A 27,400-nucleotide genomic window follows, 5' to 3' on the forward strand; every position below is an offset into this window, starting at 1 on the left:
CTTTTATGTGATAGAGCTGTATCTTTTAAAATATAGCACCAGTAAGCAGAAATGCTCTTGGAGCCTATAAGTTCTTAAGTTTACATCTGGTTTACTTGTCTTGTGAGTATTTAAATATTTTTTTTTATTGTTTTGTTTAAAGGATCTTCTAGGTTCTTTAAAAAATGTCACACATATTTTTGTTTTATAAGTGATTGTTTTGTTTACAGTGGGTAGCTGTGAACCAGAACCGAGGGATCAAAGAAGGGTTTTGTTTCTTATTGTTTTGAGCATTAGATAAAAAAAAGTTAATATAGCATTGAAGGAAGCTATTGGAGTCTGAATATACAGAATACTGGGAAGCAAGCCAACATATTTTCAGGAGCGTAATGTGTCCAGTCACGCTGTTAGTTAATGTAATTATCACAGACCCTTAGCTCTTGAGAACTTCTACCCAGACTTTTCTTTTTTACCAATGGGATAGAAGGAAGTACCCAAGATAATGCGTCTTCCACATAAAGTTCAAATTATTATTAGAAACGCCGTTATTGGGTTCATGATTGCTTAAGGAGCATATCCTATGGTTGCCAGTGTGTTGCCCTGTCATTCAATTTTTCCCTAATTCTTTCATAGTCTTTCTTTCGACCATCTATTTAGATTTCCTCCACGTTCCCAAAGCCTTTATTTCTCCAAGTTTATCCTTTCCCTCTTCCTCTGTATTTCTCACCCCCCGTTCCCACCTTTCCAATTTCTTTACAATGTCATTTGTCAGTTTGTCATAGGAGCAGAGAGGAAAAGGTAAAATTCTATATATATCTCCTGTGGGTGGCTGTATTTTACATGATTTGTAAAATTCACAGTCGTTTAGTCGTATATAAGCAGCAAAACATATTTCTCTTAAATCACAATAACTATTAACGGATATGCAATTAATACGACTTCATAAACTGTTGACCGATAAAATGTCAAATATTTACAGTTAAATATATATATCCAATCACATGTGAACTATGCTTGGTATTCATAAAGACTAAATAACATCTGAATTACAGTATTTTCTTCTGAAGAATAGATGTCTTGTCTTTTGCTATGTTGACTCAAAAGGTATCAACTTCAAATAAAACATCATTTCTTGTTCGTACAGCACTGTTTTCCTTTTCACAATGCAAAACTAAGTATTATGTTTATTAAAGAGTTAACACCTTAACACTCAACCGCAGTGAATGGCACCAAAACATTTTGGGGGTGTGTGCATGTGTCATTATCGCATTCCTGTTTAGTTCCCAATGTAAATACTGCATTTTGTTATAAGAAAAACAGATTTCCTTATATGATTATTTTATGGAAACATTAGTTGTTTAAGTGTGTCCTCAGTGGAGTACATGCCACAACGCCATATTGATGAGTTTAAAACTATTACTGTTGTTTTAATTAAATTCAGTTAGTATTCTCCATTGTACCTTTTGTAACAGACAGGTCTTTTAATCTATAATTTATATGGAAGTAGTTAAAAGCCGTACGTACTTGAGCCAGAACTTCTCACGCTGGCATAGAGGATTGTTTCGCTGAGGAAGTACATCAAAACAAGACATAAATAGAAACATTGTGTGGGCGCGAGACAACTTGCTTTTAAATAGTACCATCAGTAGAAGGCTTGTATTATAATCTAATACACTTAGGGCTGAGCAAACTGTGACCCTCCAGCTCCAGCTGTCTACAAATCCCAACATTCTGAGCTAGCCATTGGCTCTTTCAGGGCAACGAGGGTTGTAGTCCATATTACCTGGAAAGGTGCTGATTGCACAATTATTCTAGCGTTCTTTTTTTATTTGATCTCACCCAAGTTTGAGAAGAAAACATTAAAGCAAACCCAAATTTGGAAAAACAAAAATCTGTTCTGGTAGGATGGATCAACTTTCATAGAGAGCCTTTCCCTAAATAATGCTTGGTCTAGATCTTAAAGGGACACTCCAGCCATCATATGCAATTTAATGCATAGGACAGCTGCGTGGTCCCTTTACATTTCCATGGTGTTGCTTCTGGAGATGAATCTCCCCATATAAGTTTGTCCCTTGTGAGTGTTTTTGTTTTGTTTGTTCTTGTGGGATGCATATTCTTCTTCAGCGGGACTTTCAGCGACAGTAAACTGTCCCTTTAAGTTTAAAAGGAGAACTTTAAAATATTGGTTTGGGATTTTTTTGTCTTTATTAGTGAGTCATAAATAGGCTGATCAGTTGCTTTCTTAAATATAGTGTTAAAACTAAGAGCAAATCGTAATTTGCTACACATTCCATTCCATTTATTTTCCCATCGTTGCCTAAGGATTGAACTAGAATGTTTATTCCCAGTTAGGTCACTAAAGATCCTTAACTTATTTTTCAATGCCCAATTTAACACATCACTTGAGGGTTCCATGCTATTCCTTTTTTTCCTCTTCTTCTTTCATGGTCACAAGACAACAAGTCCAGTTATACTTAATCAAATGTTATATAACAGAATCATGTTATAATCATGTAGGACTGAAGGGAAGCTCATGCTTTGGCCAAATATATAATTTTCTAATTCAGTATACTAAATAAAGGTTTATAAAAAAGATACAATGCTATATGGAAAGACTATATTGTGGTTTTATACTAGTATCTCTATAATAGTTTTTTACACATATAATAATATTACTTTTTAATACAGATAATATGTTATAATATGATGCGGACATTAGGTCAGTATTAAGGATTTGGACGGTTATGCCTTCCTGTTAGATGTTTTCTCCCCTTTTATTATGTTACTCTCTCTCATCACAACCAATTTGCTCTGGCTGCCTTTGTGTAAGGGTGCGAAGAAGAGAAGGGGAGACAATAGAAGGATAGGAAATTCGTACTTTTTGATAATATTAAAAATTGTAACTTTTTTTTTTTACTAGACTAAGCTTCTTATACCTATTATTATATAAGCATTCACACTATTGTATTGAAATGTGTGAGCTAAAGCAAATTCTTTATTGTGGCACCCATCATAACTTACGGTTTATTATACATTGAACGATAAGATGCGTGATTTTTGACAAGTATCATAAATCAGCCCGGAAGATTCAGTGTTATTTCAACAGTATGTTTGTAAAATTTGAAAATAATTGTGTTCAGAGCTGGTAGAAAATATGAATCAAGTATAAAATTGTGTTTTTTTTTATTTATTAATATCTTAAACCACAGACATTTATAAGGCATAGTGTGTAAGATAATGTGTGGATGAATGCAAAGAAGTAACTTTAAAAGTATGAAACATAGAAACATCCGTTAAAATGTGTAGATATACTACATCTGTTTTTCTTTTTTCCCATACTTGATTATAATTTGCGTTTTACTTACTGGAGTATGTTCACTAAAGTAGGAGTTTGCTGATGAGTCTGTAACTTGCCAACTCCATGATGCATTATACATTGTCAACCATTGTCTATTACAGTGGAATGACGTGGGGTACGCTCACTGAAGTGAGAGTTTGCAGTTGAGTTTGTACCTCACCAGCTTAACTATGCGTTATACAGGGTCAACCAAGCAATTCTTGATAGAAGTAGTATTTTCTTGGGAGCTCTTATATTTATGGGGGCACCACCTTGTTTTGTGCTCCTGTCTCATCGTATACATGTAATGGAGAGACTTGCAGAATACGTTATGGTCACTTTCATGGTAGAAAGTTATGTAGCCTATGGCCACAGTGATACTAGACCAAAATAGTTTGGAGGTGGGTAAGGTAGTCCTCTGACTTTTCAGAATAAGAAGATGGGTGAGCTTATGGAAGGAGTGATTAGTGTAGGAGACATCATATTTCGATGTGATAGACACGACTAGTAATTTTGTAAAACAGTATGTAACTTAACAACAAAGTTTAATAATGCATGCTTCAGAATTGTTGATTTTTAACAGATAAACTCCATTGCCCCCTATACCCCGGAGTGTGTTTCTTGAATAAGTGTGTGGAGATCTGTAAGGTTCTTCTAAACGGATATTAACAGAATGGCTTCAGTGATAGATTACATGCTCTCTTAGAATGTTCATGTCCAGTCTTAAATATTAAAACATTTAATTAGATATTAGTTTTTTGTCTTTAAGTGTAATGTGATTTATGCTTAATATCTGCTAAATGGAAGGGGTTTCGCCTTCGCTATTGCAATCTATGAGTATGAGGTAATTCTTTTTGGCAAGCAAAATCCTTGTGACCTATACTAGTTGCTTTTTTTGCAATTCAGTAATTTATAATTGAGACTTAAATGGGTAGAAGGATAATGTCAATATATGACATTATTAATTGTATTATTATTAATCATATTCATGCATCGATTGGAAATAATCAGGTTATGGAATAAGAAATATGTGCGTGAGTAAACCTAAGAATTTCAGCTTAAATGATGTTTCTGATAATTGAACCCTTCCATTGGATTCTAAGGAGATCACTCCAAGATATCACCTAATTGTTATTGACAAAACTATTCTGATATGAAATACATACAACAATCAATAATAATAATGTTTTCCTCCTGATCCATCTTAAGATGTTTTATGTTTACGTATCACATTCTTAAATGGTTCATTATTTTATTACTATTTAAACTGTCAATCATGAAAACACCGCAATGGTATGCACGTCGTAATATTATTAATGGTTCAGCAGGTTTCCAGGCTTGTTATGCATAAATGCAAATGTTTGAATCACAAATGAGACCTTTCTAGCTGCTAGGCAACCACCCATCACACACGTGTAATTACATAATTAAAAGAGTGTTGAATGACAGGCGTGGGGTTAATTGCACCCTTGGAGCCCTAGTGGTAGCATAAATGGGGGAATTCATGGCTTGGATGGATATTTGGAGTAGGTGATGTGGGTGTTAAAAGGAACCATGTTGTATGGCGTAAGGACATGGAGCACAAAAATGCTGTTTGTTAATGGTTAAGACCGTATTATCATCTGGCACATTTTCCTCCGTTTCAGTGTTGAGATGAAGGTGGTATGAACTTTCAATTTCCTATTTTTATGATCTTTGACCCAAATGTATCACAGGGGTATAAAGTAAATTGTTGACTAATTTATATAAAGTGATATAATATATAAAAGGAATTGTAAGGCCTAACTACATATTTAATAAATTGTTTTTGTATCTATCATTGCTAGTGAATTTTCTTTATGGTTCTGTTTATTGCATTGATGTAGAGATGCATTGGCATTTTCCGCTATCCGAAGATGAAATAGAGTTCCCAGAGTGTTTTTTCCTAAAATGGAATAAACGAAAAACATCCTTAACAAATATGTTTTTCATTTCAATAAGAATGCCCTTTATCATTTTAGGATACTCCATATTCGTTATGAACTCCCGGCTGCGTGCTTTGGGTGGGAGGATAAACAACATACGAGCAAATGAACTTCCAAAGGAGAAAAGTAGATCGGAGGTGGTCTGCAATGTATGCTTCTTGGATGGATCACAGGAGAGCTTCAGAGTTAATGTAAGTTTCATCTCTTTTGTCAAATCGAATTCCACCCCCCCCTTGATATTAACATATTTGAAAAGGTCAAACATTTTATGAGCCGCCGAACAGTAATAAAAAAGACTTGGTTCAGGGAGAAATCTAGAAAGTTCTATTTTTTTCTTATGTCTCAGAGATGATTCAGACAAAGTAATAAAAAAACATCTTGTTTCTATGTTGAGGTGTAGAATCTGAGTCACAGATCATTTAAGTACCAGAACCTTATGGAGTACGCCCTCCTTGTTTGACTTACTACTGCAATGCAGCAAAAGACATTTGACGAAGATACAATGTACCAAGTTTAGTCTGCAAAGTATTGTGTTTTACATAATAACTATTCTGTGTCTGTCTCAGAATTAGAACTAGGAGCCTACCTGTTCACCATACTGTCATACTGACTCATCTTGTGATTTTCTGATCACGCAATGTTTGACTTTGAGGTCAGTTCAATAAATGAATATATGATCAATAAAAGAAATACTATGTGGTATAACGATACGTTTTATTGTGATGTGTGCTGACAAATGTTTTCCAATTTACATTAACCCACTATTGTCTAAAATAGGAGAAAACTGTGTTCAGGGCGTCTGAGAACATCAGACAACCTTTTTAATTGCTTCACTTAGACCTGGTATCGGTAAGATAGCTGAATGTTCCGAACATTTAGAAACATCACTGTAAATCATTAATCTTGTTCATTAAGGCATGTTCTAGGCAGCCAGTAGAAAACGGGATGTAGTCTCCAGTAACATATGATCTTTCACACATCATAATATCCTTTTATGTAGGAATTGGGCCTACTTAGTGCCTTTGGTAATCAGCTATAATGGTGAAACCCTTGACACTAGTGATGATCACTATTGAGATGAATTTGCGAATTGAAAGGCATGGGTGTTTTAATGGAAACAAATACTGTGATGAGTAGATCTCTTGCTCTACAAAGTTAATTTTATGAATAGACTTTGTAACCAAACTCAATCATTTACTGGTCTCGTTAAGTGACCCTATGTTAATTGTCAGTCATTGATCTTGGTTATAAACCAGTCACTACCTTGCTTTCATCTTAGCTGGAGACATATGGATGTCATATGGTATAAGAATAGCTTTGGAGGTAGAGTTGCAAGAATATAGGGACATTTGGGTGCTATGCTGCTGGAATATGGAATACCACTAACCTTATTATATAGGGCTGCAGTGTACAAATGTGGGTTGAACTAAATCTGCTTATTCTTGCCAATCAACATTAAGACAGTAAGTACTCAAATCAGGCATGGATACAGCCATCAGATCTAAGTGTAAATACATCACAAATATGTGTCAACTTTAAATACCAAACTGACACTTGAGGATTACATTAACATTAAGAAAAAATGTCAATATTATTCTTCTACTCTCTTTTGGATACAAAACATTGGGCATCCTTTTCTGTGTGTGGGTGTGATTGTCTAAACTGGGCCAGTGATTGAGGCTTTTGTAACGTTAGCAGAGGGTGTGCATTTATTATGCAGATCATGGCCAAGTTGCAGGAAGATGGTCTGCTTTGGCTTTGGCACCACGGTGTGAGCAGGTCGAACTTGCGGCTTTCTCCTTCATTTCATGGTATGTGTGCTGGTGAATACATTTCAGATTGCTGCTTTGTTTTTTTTACACATCATAATGTGCTTTTTCAGAGGTGGGTAAAGCCATAACATGAACCTAATGTGCTCTGGTTAATGATTAATAAACTATTAATGTACACTTTGCAGGTTTTATTATGTGTACGTGAGGGTGTTGGTAAGAACCTGAAGGGTTTTCATTCAGTTCATTTTATCTCCAGTAAATTTAAATGGATTGAACAGTAGACTTTGCTGGTCTTTGTCTAGAATTTAGCTTTCCTAGATTAGTCTGGATGCTTTAATTGATGCTACTAGTCAACCTTTTACCTTAACAATTGTATCGGCTTTATAGGCAAATATGGAATAGATACCTTGGGCTCTAATTTCTGCCATAAATCTCCTCTTGATATGTTGGCAAGTCTCTTTATTTAGTGTCTTTTCTACATAGTGGCTTTATGACAGTGTCTTTCTCTCATTTGGCTTTTCATTGTTTTTGCCTTCTGTTTGAAGAAGGCGCATTGGTAAAAGCTACATATGATCTTGTAATGAAGTCCCTTTAATTTGATGAGAGTTGCCTATAAGCTAGATGTGGTGGGTTTTTATACATCATATTTATTTGATCTGTCTTTGTTCCTGATTTCCATTGTATATTGAATGTCTAGTTCCAAAAATTTTATTTTTAATGAATGTTAGAGTCCCCAATGTATTTTTCCTACACAGATCAGCCAGCCATAACAGTATGACCACCTGCCTCATATTCAATAGGTTCCCCTTTTGCTGCCAAAACAGCGAGGCATGACTCCACTAGACCTCTGAAGGTGTGCTGTGGTATCTGGCACCAAGATGTTAACAGCAGATTCTTTAAGTACTGTAAGTTGCAAGGTTGGGCCTCCATGGAGGCATCCTGGAGCCAAGTGTTCTCCAGGTAAGCGTCGCACACGACCATCCACATGATGTAACATAAAACGTGATTCATCATACCAGGCCACCATGCTCATTGTAGGCCCTTTCGGCAGTGGAGAGGAGTTGGCATGGACACCCTGACTGGTCTGTGGCTATGGAGCCTCATATATAACAAACTGTGATGCACTGTGTGTTCTGACAGTTTTCTATCAGAACCAGCATTAACTTTTTCAGCAATTTGAGGTACAGTGGTATGTCTGTTGGATTTGACCACACGGGCCAGCCTTCGCCCCCACGTGCATCAGTGAGCCTCGGCTGCCCATGACCCTGTCGCAGTTCACTGCCAGTACTGACCACTGGAGACTGGGAACACCCCATAAGAGCTGCAGTTTTGGAGATGCTCTGACCGGGTCATCTAGTCATCACAATTTGTCCCTTCTTAAAGTCGCTCAGATCCTTACATTTTTCCTCCTAACACATCTACTTTTAGCACAATTGTTTACTTGCTGCCTAATATATCCCACCCACTGACAGGTGCCATGATAACAAGATCATCAGTGTTATTCACTTCACCTGTCAGCGGCCATAATGTTATGGCTGATTGGTGAACATACACATAGGTGCATACAGTGTTTAGTGATTGGAGTTCTTCCATCTCACATGCACATGCCCAGTAGCACTACTTTTGTCCCTGAAGCAGCAGCCAATCACATGAATGCAAGCAAAACATTAGTGTTAAGATAACATGTGTGATTCCCTAGAAGATGCGCACCAGGCCGTACCTTTATCTATTAGTGCATAAGAACTATTTAGCAACTAAAACAAAAGGGTGTTGTTGTACAGTTATGCAGTATACTTAAAGGTGGTGTTCTATGAACTAATCTGAATTTAGCTAAATGCAGCGTTAGAAATCATCTTTCCTAGTACTGTTGAATGGTCGAACCCTTCCCAGAGAGAGGCACTGATATGTTGCTGCCATATATGCTGAAAAAGCATCTTGAAAAGGGTGTTTTTAATGGTTATATGCATGTGCAAATTACAGATTTGCTAAGTTTTATTTGGTTAACATGACAGAGCATAAGCACTGTGTTATCTAAATCTATCAGCACCTTGGAAAATGCCATTTGAGAGCTAGTTCCATGCTAAATCCATTTTATACCGTATAGCAGGGGTGTCCAACTAGCAGCCTTCCAGGACTGCATCTCTCATAATACTTATTCAGCTAAGGGGCTGAAAGAGGACTTTGGGAGATGTAGTCCTGCAACAGCTGGAGGGCCACAGGTTGGACACCCCTACCCTATAGATTTCCATAATTAACATTAGTTTAGATATTAAATTACATATGTTACCATGTTGTTATGTGCGTGTTTTGCATGAGCAAAATATTTGATCTTTTCTGGAACACTTTTTGCTGGCTCCATTAGTGGATGCCCAGTGACTCAGCGATGAGACGTGGTAAAGCTTACCCGCCAATGTCTTTTACATGTTGGCAACCAAACTGCATTCCTAAAAAATGTAGCTTTGCAAGGTGACTTCACTTGAGTAGTTTGGAAGTGGAAGTGTGCTGTATAGAATGAGTGGTGCATATTGCAAGCAGAAATTTCCTTGTGCAAAATATGTAAAATATGCATTTTCAAACAGTTGCAGTAAATTATCTCTGCTATATTATGCACATCCAGATGGCCATGTTATAAGTGGTTCCCTCTAACATTTTGTGAACTGCTTTTCATTATACCCTATTGATGAATTGCTGGATTCTTAGAACATAAATTAAATTAGAATTTATTTCCTCTATATCCCTATTTTTTCAGTGTTTTTTTTTTTCTGCTGTCCCCAGCAAGGTCACCTCTAAAAGATTTATGCTGAACAATCCCAAATAAGCTCTCGCTATAGTAAATCTTTTCAGCTTAAATTGTGTTAACAGTTTAGGTGCTGTTTTTTTTTTTTTTTTCTTTTTCATTTTTTTTTTTTAAGGTAACAGTTCTCAAGCATGACTCATTTTTATGATATTCCTGTAAATTTACAACCTTTTCTTACTAGGGATTTTCACTCATCAATACAGCATTGACAAGTGAATGTTTAATCATCTGATAAAATCCTTACCCGATTCCAGCTGCCGACCAAATCCCAGACCAATTCCAGCTGCTCATCCAATGATCTGCCCACACCATGGCCGTGTTGATAAGCCTGTTAGTCTGATCAGCATAAAGATGTAACTGATAACTCAGAAATGTAAGGCTTTTCATTGGAATACTAAAACGTTGAGCTGGCCGATTTTAAAAGAATACTATGGGTACATATTCATAGTCTTTTTTTTCACTTCTCCCTGCCAGCTGCATGATTTAAGGGGGCAGCAGGGGATGTTACCCTAAGTCAGGCCTAGATCTGCTCGAATGGTAAATATGGTATACTTATCTCCCTTTTCTGGGGTATCTCTCACAACCTTTAATATTGCTAAATTCATTGAACCCCTTTAAATCCAAGATTGACCATTTTTTCTATGTGTACATTAAGCGATGAATTCCCTCCTTATTGTTTTAATGAACCCATACCACTTATATTCTACTGTATATACATTGTGTATGTATGTATAATTTTCTATATAGTGCATACAGTAATTAATGCTAAATCCATTGTACTGGGAACCCACCAGTAACGGTGCTTGCCAGAACAGCCTGATTTTTTAAAATCATGATGTTCCATGCCTTCATGAAGAGTAGGTGAGAGAAAACCCAATCTATGAACCGTTGCACACACCCTGAAAAAGGATATTATGATGCCTTCCCTTATGTTATAGAAGGCATATGTACTTTGGGCACTGCCCTAGGCCTGACCCAGGGCAGTGCCTCCTCCACAGCTGCCATCCTTACTACAGACTGCTGAGATATGACCTTGTAACTCAGTGTGCCATGATTTATTGGTGCCAAGCACCTTTTAAAAGTAGACTGTAGTGTAAATGGTCCAGTTGCAGAGATCTTCATCAACCATAACTGCCTCTAAATTAACCCTAAAGACCCCATCAAGCATAACTGCCCCTAAATTAACCCTAAAGACCCCATTAACCATAACTGCCCCTAAATTAACCTTTAAGACCCCATCAACCATAACCCCCACCTCCCCTAACTTTCAGCAGCCTAAATATAATTTTTTTTACTTACTGTTAGCTGGGTTGCTTAGCCATGTGGACACGTTCAGGAAAGGGGCGGGGCCAATCATCGGTGTGACTGCAGAGAGGGACTGTTAATCGGAAAGGGACGGGGCCGATTGTCAGTGTGACTGCAGGGAGGGACTGGGAAGTAGTAACTGCAATCAACAACTGTATAAGACGCACCTAGTTTTTAGACCCAACATTTTTCGAAAAAAAAAAGTGCGTCTTATACATGGGAAAATACGGTAATCGGCTGCAGACTGGACACCTTAAAAATGTCAACTCCTCCGGCACCAACTTTTTATTTTGCATTTGCAGTTGTAATGTGATATAGCACAGCCATAGCTTTAGGCTGTATTTTTTACCCTGGTCTAAACGTGTGCTACTTCCTTGTGTAAATGGTAGCTAGCCGAAGTTCTACCACAAATGCTTTCCATTTTCCGCTTGTAAAAAGCCAAATGCAGACAAAAACTGCTGGTAAATATACTTCTTGGTTCAGTTTTTTTTTTTTTGCAAAGCATATGTCTAATATGACAAGGGTTGACAAATTTGGTTTGGGTCTAGGAGCCAGTCAAAAAATGTAGGAGCCAATTTTTGTTCCTGATTTTTAGATATTTAAAATTTTGTTGTATATCTATACTCTGCCACCTCTCTTCTGAGATGATGCTCTACCATCATGAATCCCAATATTATAAAATATTATTATATAAATCGTAATTAAGAAATGTCACATTCTAAAGATAACAAATAAAATAAACTCCCTCCCACTCTTCGGTCTGGTCAGGTCCCCAGTTCCCATCATTAGCTCCTCTATTCCCCTAATTAACTCCCTCCCATCCTTCGGTCTGGTCAGGTCCCCAGTTCCCATCATTAGCTCCTCCATTCCCCTAATTAACTCCCTCCCATCCTTCGGTCTGGTCAGGTCCCCAGTTCCCATCATTAGCTCCCCCATTCCCCTAATTAACTCCCTCCTACCCTCCACTCTGATCCAGTTCCCGTCATTAACTTCCCCGGTCCCCTCCCTAAATAATTTTAAATAAACAACAAAAATTACTTTTTTTTTCCGGCCAACTAATCGATTATGAAAATAATCATCAGTTGCAGCCCTAGTTGTATCATAAAGGAAAGTAGGGGACAGGTCCTTTACCGAGCTATGTTTAGTTATTTATAAGTATAAAAGTTTTGATTTACGAGTCCATTCAATCTGTATCAAAAAGAGCTTTTTTGTGAAACACTTTTATCTGATACAAAAGATTGCAGTCTACCATAATCTGCAATGCTTTACAGTATGTATTGCCACCGCCACAGAATGAGGCAACAAAATAACCGCATTCATATTCTTTATATCATTATGAGTCATCTAGCATAAACCTACTACTTTTCAGCTTTTTTTCTTACATTACAATAAAGCAAATGTCAGAGGTGGGTTTTTAGCAATAAAAGGTCTCTGTGCGTGGTTGCCATATGTTGGTGATGTGAATGGATATTGGTGTGGGCTACTTACTGAAAGGCCTTATTTGGCAGTCTCTCTATAACTTATGTCAACTGTAGGTTTGGCTTGAAACAGAATTGTTCTGCACAAGCACATAATATAAGCACATAGTAGAACAATGCATATTACAAGAAGTATATGTAAAACATACACGTATGGAATATTAAAGTGTTGGTCTTTATAAGAGACGGCTAGATATTCTAGACAGAGCTCATATCAGCCTACTAGGTTTCTATTCCAGTTTCCAGATACTAGTGTGGACGTTTAAAGTGACTCTCTAGACAGTGAAATGTTTGATCCCCTGCTGATTTTGTACATTTGCCCACTTACAAATACATGATCAGTCTATAATGTTACTGGTAGGTTTATTTGAACAGTGAGAGACAGAATAACCAATGACCTGGACATTGCCGGGTGAGCACTGCTTTTCCGGTTATCCGAATCCTCCGGGTCGCGGGAGCGGGGTCTTGACATGCCCTGCTCCCCGCCCATTTTTCCTTTAAATGGAGGTGTTTCCCACTGCCCTTCAGCGGGAACTCCCATTAACATCATCAGGAACACCCACAGACGGGGACCGCCCGCTGAAGTCAGTGTGCAGTCCTGGCCATGTGTCACAAGGGAACCCTTACGAAAAAATTACTGCAGTTTTTCTGAAGTAATACTGCAGTTTTTTGGCCATGAAAAAACTGCAATACTGCACTTTTACTGCAGTATTACTGCACATTTACTGCACATTTACTGCATTTGTACTTCACTGTACTGCAGTTTTACTGCAGTTATTTTTGTACGGAAGTACAAATGCAATAAAGCTGCAGTACATTGAAGTACAACGGCAGGTTTGCAATATATAAAAAAGGGTGGTAAATGTGCAGTAATACTGCAGTACAGTGAAGTACAAATGCAGTAAAACTGCAGTAAATGTGCAGTAATACTGCAGTAAAAGTGCAGAATTTTTCATGTCCAAAAAACTGCAGTATTACTTCAAAAAACTGCAGTAATTTTTCGTAAGGGAAGACCCTGGGTAGCTGGAGCCCAGAAGTACCCAGGTATGAGAATAACAACAAAAAATCCAGAATAACGCATTTCAAATAAGTTATAAATTGATTTATTATGGCATAAAAAAAATCCCCAAAAGTGTACAGACTCAAATAAAAATGGGAGTGTGGATTTTAATGGATTTATTCTGATGGACAGCTAATAAGGGACAGCAAATATGGGGTTTTGTTGCACTGAGGTTTGGTTTGATTAGAGATTATCAGTAGATTTTCTGATGTACAATTTGTTTCCTAAAGAAGGGTAATGGCAATAAAATACACACCGTACCTGAAAGGAAGTTTATATTTAGTTGCCACCCCAATACTTTCCAATTTAAAGGTAGAATTCTTAGATATATCCCATACTGCTGCTGTAATTAAGCTTGCCATATATTGCCAAGCTATTCCATGAGCACTGTTTCAGAGGTTGCATCTAAGGGTTTGTTAGTCATGAGAGGCGATAGGAGAGGATAGATTAGAAATAAGATGGGTGGTAAGGAGTAAAGAGATGATAGAAAACAAGGAGAGGGGAGAGAGAAAGAAGAATGACCCCCTGGACAAGTTCTGATTCTCCAAATAACCATCCCACTCGTGGAGTCGGGGATCATCAAGGTCATATTATATAACATAGCATGTGCATGCTGCCCTGAACTTAAAGTAACTGTGTGTGTCTGTTATGGGGAGGACACTTGGCAGATGAAATAGAGAGGGAAGATCGAGAAAGGAGAGAGAGAGAGAGTGTGGGAAATAGTGAGGAAAGAGAGAAGGGAAAGGGTAGGAGGCAGAAACCAGTGACAAGAAAGAGAGAGGGGTATGGAAGAATAAAGAAAAAGAGAAGAGTATATAGAAAAGAGAGAGAAGAGGAAAAGCAGAGTAGAAGATGCATGAAGAGACGGAAGCGAAATTAAGTGGTAGAGAAGAGTTTAAAGAAATAAAGGAGAGAATACATAGAGGGGAAGGAAAAGAAAGATATAGTTGTCACCACAGTTTTCAAATCTGCTTGATGCTGTGGCTTAACCTTCCTCCCGCACACCAGCACAAGCATTCAAATATCACCACACCTACGCTGAATGCTGTCTCTCCTGAACCATTTCGCGTGTGTTTCAGGGCTCTGCTAAGTGCAGCGATAAGCCACTTTCACTTTTCGGTACATTTCACTTTTTCCCAGTATTTCTGTCCTGCGGAATGAGGACTAAAAAGCCCACTGGCCTAACATTTCCTGCAACAGAAAGAGGTGTATCTGGTACCCAGGGCATCTTTGTTGAAGAACTCTGCAGCTGAAACTGTACACTATTATGTGTGCTCACATGCATTATATGCCATGATTTTATTTTCCTTATTCCTTGTCAGTAAATACTATGAAATGGGAATCTATTCACATAACGGAGTTTAGCATGACTAAGTTCATTTTGTCAGGGACTGGGTCCATACAGACGACTGTAATGACCCAAAGATGGAGTTCAGGGCGACTGCACTCTCCCAGGTGGGCATCTAGGGTTGTGCGGCCACATACCAGGGCCCTGATATAGCAGCGGATGTCCAGAACAAAACAAAGTGATATCCTGCAGGCACCCTGGGGCAGGCATGAGACATAGCTCTACAGATGAATGTGCAGGAGGCTGCAGGCTGGGAGTATGGAAGCTAAGCATGGTAACAGCTGACACATAGCAAGCAAAGTGGAACAGAGCGAGCAAGGGACAGGTAGACCGAGCAAGAAACATAGCCAGACAGGACACAACAAAGGACAGGGAACAAGGACCACAAGGGATTGAGCCGAGATCCTCGGACGCTTCTCCTTTAAGCAAGGATAGGACATCTTAACTGGGACATGGGGAGGGGAGAGATAAACCAAAATCCTCAGATGATACAGGGAAAAGAGGGCAAAGTTACATAAGAGACAGACAAACATGAATATAGGAACTAGCCTAGGACTATGTGATAATAATTGGAGATTCCGTCCCTTCATATGGCCATAGTATGCTTAGCCCACCGCTATGCCAATATTCAATGGGTCCTAGCACTAAACCCTGCCTACTGAATTATTAATAAACTGAAACTAAACATTGCATCTAAACACAAAACCAAGAAGGACATACCTTTAGACTACTGACTGAGACAAACCTAACAAAAGGGTGGGGCACACCTTATAAAGGAAACAGAGCTGAAGCAAAGAGCAGAACTTGAATCAAGGAATCAGAAGCACAGAACAGAGCATATGGAAATCCAGGAATGGATTTCAGCAAAGGCTGTAGCGAGACAGGGAAAATCAGAGATATGTAGCTCTACAGCCTGGATGGACCCTGACACATTAATTCATACTACCTGCTTTAAGCACATTACGTTTGTCAATAATTGTACTTGATGTGGAGAGATTTATTTAACCCCTTCGCGACCTTTGCCGGTTCAGGACCGTCATAACAAGAAGGTCACTAAATGACCTTTGACGGTCCTGAACCGTCAAAAAATTAAATAAGCTTAGAAAGTGATCAAGGATCACTTTCTTCGCTTAAACGGCCTTGCTGCAATGCCTCGATGTCGAGGCATTCAGCAAGGCCGAGATCGGCATCGGGGGCCATGTCTGGCCCCTCCCCGGGGCGTCAACAGCCGCCATACATTGTATGGCGGCGGACGCCCGTTTTAAAAGCGTTTAGGAGGCGATCAACGATCGCCTCCTAAACTTAAATGGTGTCGCTGGAATGCCTCGATCAGGAGGCATCCAGCGACACCAAACACTTACCTTTAGGTGGGCTGTGACCGCTCCGGAGAGCGGTCACAGCCGCCGCTGCCGGTGATCTTCGCCATCAACCAAGATGGCGGCGGCCCGGGAAATAAAACAATAGAGACGAAAAAGTTCGCTAGAGGGTCTCCAGACCCTCTAGAGAACTGGCTCCACTTGCTGGTTGAATACAGGTACTGCATTCAACCATGCAAGTCAATGGAGCCCAGCTTTCTAATCACTATGTGATTAGTAAAATAGTCAAAAAAAAAATAAAAAATGGAAAAAAAAATAAAAAAAAATTTGCTAACATTTAAAAATAATTATGCAGTGATGTCACTAGATGAACCATCCAGTACCAGCAAAATGTGTAAAAAAAAAATATAAAAAAAGTATTAAAAAAATAAAATTAAATTAAAAAATAAAGTTTATTATTTTGAGCAAGTGCTAAAATTTCTCAAAAATCTCAACAAAGAGTTAAAATAAAAGCACTTCAAATACCCAAGGGGTGTCTAATATATATAAAAAAATGGCTGATGGGGTAAATTGGAGTGGCCTAGCTCAAAGATAGGGCATAGGTACAGACTGACCAAAATGGAGAAAAAAAAGCGCACTTCCCAAATGTGGCATTTTAAATCTGAAACAACCCGACAAACCCATGCATGTCGGGTATCACTGCACTCAGGAGATGCTCCTGAACACACATTGGGGGGGTGTTTGACAGTGGCATATACCAGAACCTGTATATCTATAACTAAAGTACAATTTGTGTGAAAAAAAATAAAAAAAATTACTATTACAAAGTTTAGTTCTATAATTGGTGCATGGAAAGGGTTAAAATAACAGCATTTGGAATACCCTGGGGTGTCTAGTTTTCAAAAATATATGGTTTGAATGGGTTAAATTGAGTTAACCGGCTTCAAAGATATTCCAAAGAGGAGAGGGAGGCACAATGACCAAATGACCACCTGGATTACGCATGCCCCAAAAGTAGTCTTTTACCAGCCAAACAATCTGACAAACCCATGCATGTGGGGTATCGCTGTACTCAGGAGATGTTGCTGAACACATATTGGGGTGTTGTTTGACAGTGACATATACCAGAACCTGTATATCTATAACTAAAGTACAATTTGTGTGGAAAAAAAAAATAAAAAAAATTACTATTACAAAGTTTGACAAAGTGTAGTTGTATAATTGGTGCATGGAAAGGGTTAAAATAACAGCATTTGGAATACCCTGGGGTGTCTAGTTTTCAAAAATATATGGTTTGAATGGGTTAAATTGAGTTAACCGGCTTCAAAGATGTTCCAAAGAGGAGATGTAGGCAGACTGACCAGATTTGTTAAAAAAGATTTGGAAATCATAAAACGCTGCTTGTACTTATTGCCCTATAACGTACAAAAAACAGCAAAAAAACATAAAAACATTGGGTATCTCTAAACTCAGGACAAGTAGTAGAATCTATTTAGCTAGTTTTTTTACTTGCTTTTTTAGGTGAGTAAAAGATTTTTCAAATAAAAGTCATAAAATGTCTTTTTTTTCAATTTTTCACCATGTTTTTTTTATTTTTTTTATAGTAAATAAGATGATACGATCAAAATAATGGTATCTGAAGAAAGCCCATCTTGTCCTGAAAAAAACAATATATAACTTATGTGGGTACACTAAATGGGTGAGGAGAAAATTACACCTGAACACAAGCACCACAAAAGTGTCAAAACAGCCTCGGTCCCACAGGGTAGAAAACGAAAAATGAGCCCGGTCCTTAAGGGGTTAATATTAGGTTCACATTAATGCTGAGATGGCCAGCAACCTATGGCAGAGCTAACATTCGTATCTAATGAATGTCCTCACCTTAACTTATCCCCCTCTTGCTTACTAACACTTCCTGAAGAACAACAGTCATCTACTTAATAACAGGATGGATTTAATGCGGGGTTAATCATGCAGATCCTTTGAGAAGGAGGTTCTTTCTTTTCCTGTGGTATAAACATAAGGTGGCTTTTAATAAGGATATATTGTGTATTTGAATATGTATACACCTTGACCCATTGCCAAAACAATCCCACCTCAAATCATGCCCCCACCCCACCTCATACGCAAATGTGCAATGTTGGTGAGTAAAGAGCTTTTAAGTGTATAGAGCCATAAAATGTAGGATTTGGGGAAGTGACAAACCTGCTTTAAAGATGCCAGTGCCTTCAGCCACATAAGAGATACAGTTGTGTGAAAAGAAAGTACACCCTCTTTGGGACATAATAAAGCCAAAATGGAGAAGCCATGTGTGAAAAAACATCTTATGATTTAACAGCTTGTAGAACCACCTTTTGCAGCAATAACATGAAGTCATTTCTTTCTGTGTGACTTTCTCGGTCTCTCAAATTCTTGTGGTGGAATTTTCACCCACTCTTCTTTACAATGTTGCTTCAGTTCATTGAGGTTTGTGGGCATTTGTTTATGTACAACTCTCTTAAGGAAAGCATTTCTATTGGCTTGAGGTCTGGACATTGTAACACCTTGATTTTTCTTAAGCCATTCTGTTGTAGATTTGCTGGTGTGCTTGAGTTTGTTGTCCTGTTCCAATTTCAGCCAAGATTTAGCCTCACATTTGACTTTAGAATACTTTAGTATGCTGAGGAGTTCATGGTCGCCTCAATGACTGCAAGGTCCCTAGGTCCTGTGGCTGAAAAAAAAGCACAAATCATCAATCACCCCTCCACCACCTGGCATATCAGCACAGACACCTGATACCTGTTGGTATGAGGTGTTTGTGCTGATATGCTGTGTTTGTCAAAGATCTCCATTGTTTCAGAAATCTTGTGGTTTGTTCAGATTAAACTTTGCAAACCTAAGCCGTGCTGCGACGTTCTTTTTTTTTTTTTTTTTTTTTTTTTTTTTTTAGAGAGAGAGAAGAGGCTTTCTCCTGGCAACCCTTCCAAATAAACCATGCTTGTTCAGTCTTTTTTTCTAATCGTAGAATTACCTTTAACATGCTAACTGAGGCCTGTAGAGTCTAAGATGTGACTCTTGTTTTTGGGGGGGGGATTCCTCTGAGCATTGCATGGTCTGACCTTAGGGTGAATTTGCTGTGACGTCCACTCCTGGGAAGATTGGCAACCGTCTTGAATGTTTTCCACTTTTGAATAATCTTTCTCACTGTAGAATGATGGACTTTACATAGTTTGGAAAATGCCTTATAACCCTTCCCAGATTGATGGGCAGCAACAATCGTTTCTCTAAGATCATTGCTGATGTATTTGCTCCTTGTCTTTGTGTTAATACACACCTGAATGCTCCAGAACTTTGGCTTTTATAAAGGTGGTCAAACTTGCTGATGATCAATTAATCAAGGGCATTTGATTAGCAGCAACTATCTGCTACTTAACATCTTCATTCCATGGAAGCAGTAGCAGTGTACTTAGTTTTTACACATGGCTTCTCCACGTTGGCTTTATTTTTATTGGATAAATCATGACACGGTGTAATATGTCATGTGTTGTTCATCTGAGGTTGTATGTAATTTTTAGACCTGCAGATGATTGTTATTATATCCTGAAATATAAAACCATAGAATTCAAAGAGGGTGTACTTTATTTTTCAAATGACTGTAGATAGCAGACAACCAGTTCAAATGAGCAGCTATGTATCTCCTACATTGCGGCACTCTGGACCTGGCAGTAAATGATTGCTGTGAGCATTTGTTCAAAATGCTTTTCTGCTAGAAAAAAGTCTGATCTTTGCTAACATGCAGGGATCCCCACCTACAAAACCAAATAACATAAATGTAAAAAACAAACAAATGAAAAGACAAGAACACATTTATATCAATTATTTATACTTTCTTAATAAAAATGGGGTGAATAACTTTTGTGAACTACATGTCTCATTATGCTCAGCCAGAATACTACTGAGAGTTATGGGAGTTTCAGCTTTCAAATGGTTTCTTTAACATGATTAAGTCATGCTTATGTAGGAGCATCCTGTAATATTTTGTGTTTCTTTAAGAGGTGGTAGAAGCTTTTAAGAATATAATAATAGTTACTTTCACTATTTAGTTTGAATTTTATGGGGAAATAACATTTTTTACTACTATATACATGATGTGTGATTTATGGGTTGCTTCAAACCAGGTATTCATGGGTAGCGTAACTTGTCCTGTAAAAAAAAATATATTTATATATATATATATATATATATATGTTTCCTTAGTTAAAGTGTAAGCTGTTTCTATGGTTGTAACTATAACAAAAGTACACAATTTAGCCTAGCCTCCCACGGGGAAAAATGTGTCCCGATCAGCACGCACAAGATGTATGTACAACTTTGTATTTTTTTTCTTTCGGTATATCATTGTGGAACTTTTTTTTTGTCTGATGCAGGTAACTGTCATGCCAGTGAAACAATAGTAATTTAGAGAGAGTGTTATTTTGTTGTGTTGAGTGATGCCTCATTCTCCATTTTCTAAAGCTTTCTGTGTGTGACAGTGAAGTAAAAGTGTTTGCTTGAGCAGGAAAAAATACAGTGTTTTGGGATTTTTTTTAATTAGGTAAGCATAATATATTGTTTGACATGTTGACACTTTTTAGTTATATGCGATTTTTGTTTGTTTTCAAGTGTTTTGACAATGCTTTGAACACTCGATTTACGCGTGGTCCTTGTCAGTTTGTCAACAAATAAGAGAAGATGAATAATTTATATTTTTTTCTAAATTGGCAAAAGAAATTCATATATTCATACCGAGCAATGAAAAAGTATAGTTGATATTCAGACATATCTGCCACACATTTCAGCAAAACATATTGCAATTGTTCAATATTTTAATGGCTAAAGAATGTATATTAGACTCTGCCCAATTCTTAACTGTTTGTTCTTTGTTTTCATAGGGAATTAACCAGTGGGTTCTCCATACCTTCTCCCTATAATGAATGGTGTTGAGTCGTAATGTGAACTTGGACTTGCATGTGAACTTGCATGACATTGAAACTAGGAATTCGAATGGACTATGCTATCACATAAAATATAATTTTCGTTAGTTGGGATTCCTTTGTTGTTAGAGATACCATCCGTCCCAGCTTGCCTGGGACAGTATTGAAATTGGTGCTCTGACTCTTGGACTTACCTCATTATGTTTCCAAAATTCCTGGGCATCCTTTACCAATCCTATTTTGCAAATAGTGTCAGAGGTGTGTGTTAGTGTGAGTGAGTGTGTGATAATAAGTATGTAAGTATACCCTCTCCTCCTTTTTTTCCCCAATTATCTCCTTTTGCCTTTATATCCACTTTATACATCTCCTCGTAACAAATGTCCGCTGTACTAGACAGCCTTTACACAAAGCCCGAGACAGAGGTGCACAACCCAGATAACTGCTCTTGGACAGCTGTTTCTTCCTTAATGGGACATAAAAGGATGAGGATGAGGTTGGATATGGGTTTGCTGCATGAAGCTTGGAGCAATTTGAGAAGCACACACAACAGAAGTTATGGTTGGGTAAAGGTTATGGAAAATTGCTAGCACACATGCACATACCTAGACAATCAAAGTGACACAACTAGACACACACAAAATATACCCAGACATGTTCACATGCTAATATACCCCAAGACAAATGTTCACATGCACATGTAGACACACACTAAAATACACATAGAAACACGATCACACAGCCACACTAACATACCCAAAGACACATGTTCACACACCTAGACACCCACACTAATACACCTAGACAGACGCACTAGCATACCCAAACAGATACACCCACGCAGAGACACACACAATCAACTCCCTGATCCTGTGAAGCCTTAGCCGTACTTTGAAGCAGATTGGTGACATACTACCACGCTGCTTCTGCGGGGCCACACAATTATGCTACATGACCCTGCTCAACCCTGTCTACTCTTGTAAATTAACATGATAGAGGTAAGCCCGGGTGTCTAGACTTACCTCTTTATCCTTAGAACGCCCGGAGCGTACCACTGTCTGTTTTATGTAGTTACTGTCTGAGCTATTGAACTAGAATTAATCTAATGTCATATATATAATAAACACCTTATTTGTGGCCTTAGCGTTTACAAGCCGTAAAAGCTGTATCCCATACTATATTTAGTCAAGTGAAATTCCATTTACATCTTTAAGGAGGGGAAAAGGGGCAGCTGCCCTGGGCTTTGGCTTACCTTAGGGGACCATGGCAGCAGTTGCTTAGGTCCCCTCAACAGCAGCCAGGCTGTACAGCTGTGGCAAACACCTTTCCACTAGTGATTTCTTATTTTTGGTCTATGCATCTCCTAATGATGCAGAGTGCATGGCCATGACATGATATCCCAGAGCCTGGCATCAAGCAGGGGCACAGAGTACAAAGAAACAATGGCTAGTGGAGAAGTCACATCTGTTGTATCTAGGATGAAGGGGTCTATGTAGTAGCTATGTGTTTTGTGGGGGGGCATATTTGGGGAGTCTTGCCCTTGACCCCATTTTTATAATTATTAAAGACAACCCTGACAATGGGCCGTATAGGATTTAGAGATTACCTGAAAGTATTCTCACAGGTACATTAATTAAAAATGGACTTTAGTGGTCTGGTCTGTAGTGTGAAATTGAGTTAAAAGTCCTGATATAATTATGTAGCTTTCATTACCCATTCTGTAACATTTGCACCTGAACACGTGTGACCATTAATCTGTAAATAAAATGCAGGATTCTTATCTTAAACATATATATTAAAAATGTATTTTACTATTGCATGGCAACTGTCTATCAGGACCATTGCTTGTTTCACATGACAATTAAGAATTTCCTTTACAAATAGGGAGTGTCCCAATAAAGGGAACTATTTTATGAGACTGATCACTCTTTGCAATAGCGACATAAACCCCTTTTAGGGATGTATTAAAACAGAATATTTTATTTGTCAATATAGTAAGCCCCTTTGTGCAGAAGACCTGCTGTTTCATTTGACCATCCACATCATAAAATCAACTATGACTACAATCTTAAAGCATTTCTTGGTAACCACAAGTTCATTACATTTACCTCTGCATGTTTAGAACATGCCTCTTAAGTGGAAGAAGCTCTAAGGCAGGGAAAGACTGGGGATAATTTGGCAGGCCAAGTACAGCGGCTGCCAAATGACAGCTAGGTAACTGTGTGCAGTGGGGCATATTCAGCTGGCCCATTGGACATTTGCTCAACTATCCAAAGATTAATGGGCAAGTGATCCAACACCACAAATCACTCTCACACTGATATAAAGGGTAGCTGGCCTAGCAGCGGGAAGCACCAGCACGCTTAACTTTTTTTGAGACTAGGATCAGTGCTATAATTTTAAGACCCCCCACTTTTCAAGCTCATTTCAGGCCGGGATGGGCACATTTAAGCTACAGTGTATTATAGTTATCTTATGTATTAAAAGTACAAATGACAATGTCTGACTGAATGAATGGGGAATGTATTATTATGGTGCATTTCAAATATAGTGAGAGAGATATACTGTATACAGTCATGTGAAAAAGAAAATACACCCTCTTTGAATCTTATGATTTTAGATATTGTGACCGATCCATCATCTTTTCCTTAGCAGGTTTAAATATTAGGTAAATACAAGCAACCTCAGATAAATAATACATGACTTATTACTCAGTGTCAAGATTTATTCAACAAAAATAATGCCAAAATGGAGAAGCCATAGCATTTAAAGAGGGTGTACTTGCTTTTTCACTTGGTATATATATATATATATATATATATATATATATATATATATATATATATATATATATATACACGCACAGTACTGTGTGACCTGCCTAATACTGTATACATAGTACTGTATATAATATTGGTATAACCTAGTCAGCTAAGCACATAGTGGGAGTCCTTATGTTCTCAGTTTTTGAACCTCTGTTCTTATTTTCTTTCTTTATCTCTGAGTTGTTATACCTAATTGCCACCCAATTAGAGATTTTTTTTCTTCTGTTGTTTTAAAATGCTCTGTCAGTCATTGAAACCTTATAAATCAACAGTAGAAAACATAGCCAGATTTGTTTTGCCTTAATATCTCATTTAAATAAGCAACCTGCATTTACTTGTAAACACGGAATTAATTACCAGTGGTGAGCCAGGGTGTCATATAACATACCACCAGTTCTATGTGCTAAAGTCCATGACACATTTCCCATGACAGCTAATGTGACCATTAATTACACATTAAGGATTACACATAAGAAGTTATTCTAGGGCTATCTGATGAAATAAGTGCAATCATAACAACTTGTGAAATATTACTACTACCTACTTAGCTTTTTCATCTTCATCTACCTTGATCCTATTTGTTTATTTAGGAACAAGTTTGTTTATTAAATTGTGTTTGTCCTAGAAACAAGATAATGGGCAAGCTCTACTGGACATGGTCTACAACCACTTAAGCGTGAAAGAGCGAGAATATTTTGGATTACAGAACACCGAAGATTCAATGGAATCGCATGTAAGTGTGCATTTGAGAAGTAACTACCCAGCTTGTCCAGTTTATCTATCGATGCTACTTTTCATGCACAATAGGCATGTATTGAAATTAACTTACTATAGGGGGATCTGTTAAAATCAACCTTTTATATTATTGAATTTATGTTTGCTTCCTATTTCATGAATTAACATATCAGTGTGTCTGTAATTTCTGTATTCCACAAAAAATGTTTTACTACTCTTACTTTATGGTTTATATTAGTTGTATAAAATACAAAGCATACATACTGCCTTCATAATGGAGAAAAGCTGAGGAAGAAGTCAACAGTAAATACTTTAAATTGTCTTTTTGCTACATTTTTATATTTATATTTTTAACACAATATTTACTAGTGATAAAATATAAAAAAAAATCCCTACTTTTTACAAGTATTTCCTACTGCTAAAAAACAAAACACATGTTCATCGACAGCCCCCATGTTGATTGATAACAAATACTTAGCTTTCTAAGGGCAAGATACCTTTTAGCTTGATGGGCAGTGTACATTTTGTTAAATATTATTTTATGTTTCTATTGGAAGAGGTGGAAATGGTTTTGAACCCTTTTCTATATTTTTTTAGTTCTAGTTTTAAAAAAAAAATTATATTTTTAATATTTTAATAATTTTTGTTTTTATTTATTTGTTTTCCCAATGCTGTTGGTCATAAAGAATTCAAGGATTATACCTCTGTAAAGTTTAGATGTAGTTTTGATTAACGAAAATGGAGCTCATGATGACTATACGAAAATACAACGTGTCACACCTTAATCTCCCTTAATAAACCTACTTTCTAACAGGCTTTCCTGCTAGTGGCACAAACAGGGTACAGTTGGGTTCATTGGTCGACCTGGCCATAAGGAGAAAAATTATTGTGAGTGAATTGCTGAACTTTCTGACTGAATGGATGTATTATTTGTTTTCTGGCTATATAGTTGAATACCGCCGCTTTTCCGCTGGTATGATAAATTAGGTCTTTTGACATATTTGAGTACCACTTCCTTGCTTTGTCTTTTACATGTGTGTGTTCTTTTTTATTGACCGCAGCTGAAGTGTATTGTATGAACTATTAGTCTGATATAGAAAAAGGGAACATAAAAACAAAGAAAAATGTATTACAGCTAATGGAGTTCAATATGCTAGCAGATTGCAGTACTAATAAAATTATTAAAAACCAGAACACCTAACATGGTCCAGAATCCTCAATGCTGCTCTTTTGTTGCTCTTTTGTAAAAAAAAAAAAATATATATATATATACACACGCATCCAACTTTAGTTTTTGTTGTTTTCTTTATATAGAGATGGCTTGAACCAAATAAACCTATTCGGAAACAACTGAAAGGTATGTCTTTCTACTTACAAATGATACGAGTAAAATAATGCATGGCTAGCGTGAAGCTATTCTGCCAGAAGAGGAGAGAGCTCCAGGTAGCCTTACTTGGGAAGTTCCCAGGTATGCCAGTACCTTCTACGCTGGGACATCAGTGTCCATCTACCATATATGAGATTGGCTTCCATTATTTCTGCTGGATGGGGGGCTCCTTTGTCCAAAGCTCTTCACACAACTAATCACTTCATGTAAAAGTTAGCCTCAATTAATATTTAATTGACACAAAGGCATACAAGTTCCTGTGGGGTTTAATGCATAATAATAATAATACAAGTTATGATAGGTGAGGTTTTTTTTTTATCACATTAATGTTTTATTTTCCCTTACCATTAAAGGAGGATTTCCTTGCTCCCTTGTCTTTCGAGTTCGTTTCTTCATACCTGACCCCAACACATTACAGCAAGATCAAACCAGGTACGGTAATGTCTATTTAGTATGTATATAATATATATTTATGTGAACCCATATCCTATTACTATAAGATCCAAAATAAATGTTAAAGTCCTGAGGTGTCCATCTCAAGGTCGGAATCCCTGACACGGTCATCTTTATTAATAATAATGAAGCCTTGGACCAGCTTCTGCGGTGGGCCCATAGCTCAGTTGTACATGAGACAAGTCATGGACCCAAGTAAAAATTGAAGCACAGCTGTTAATGGGACCCAGGGGACAGCTGCTATGGGCAAGGTAAGCAAGGGCTCTGGATTTTTGGTGAATTGAGGTGGATAACAGATCTGGTTTTACCATGTAAGTTAGGTCTGAGCAGAGCATGGGATCTCACCACTATTGCCAATTATATCTCAGCCAAATTTAAATTTGTTCAAGTCAGTTAGGAAACTATGAAACGCATTAGCCTTTGGGGGCCACTGATAATTCAGAGCATTCTGACTACTTTTTTGTACAGCCAAGGGCTGAGATAGATGACTTTGCATCTTTTTAGAAGTACTGTTCCACATACTCCACATACATGCAAAATTAAACGCTTTTATAACTTCATGTTATTCTTTAAAAGTATGAATTTTTATTCATAATTTTTGCTGGAACCCTTACTTGTCAAGTGATTGGTTGCTGCTGTAACAACTGAAAAAGAGCTTCTTAAATGTTTTGTGTGATTAAACCTTTAGGAGGAAC

At 37.6% G+C, this 27,400-nt stretch overlaps 1 protein-coding gene across 3 annotated transcripts in view; it reads left to right on the forward strand.

Moving 5' to 3' along the window:
- The window catches only part of PTPN3 (protein tyrosine phosphatase non-receptor type 3), a 75,490-nt gene that overhangs the window by 18,870 nt on the left and 29,220 nt on the right, over window positions 1–27,400 (forward strand). For all 3 annotated transcript variants that reach the window (XM_053467252.1, XM_053467251.1, XM_053467250.1), the window contains exons 2-5: window positions 5,317–5,471; window positions 24,756–24,863; window positions 26,180–26,222; window positions 26,606–26,684. In XM_053467252.1, the coding sequence (XP_053323227.1) occupies window positions 5,334–5,471; window positions 24,756–24,863; window positions 26,180–26,222; window positions 26,606–26,684 (368 nt within the window). In that variant the 5' untranslated portion in view covers window positions 5,317–5,333. The remainder of the gene's footprint in view (window positions 1–5,316; window positions 5,472–24,755; window positions 24,864–26,179; window positions 26,223–26,605; window positions 26,685–27,400) is intronic.

Source organism: Spea bombifrons, chromosome 5 (genome assembly GCF_027358695.1).
Source record: "Spea bombifrons isolate aSpeBom1 chromosome 5, aSpeBom1.2.pri, whole genome shotgun sequence".
NCBI lineage: Eukaryota > Metazoa > Chordata > Amphibia > Anura > Pelobatidae > Spea > Spea bombifrons.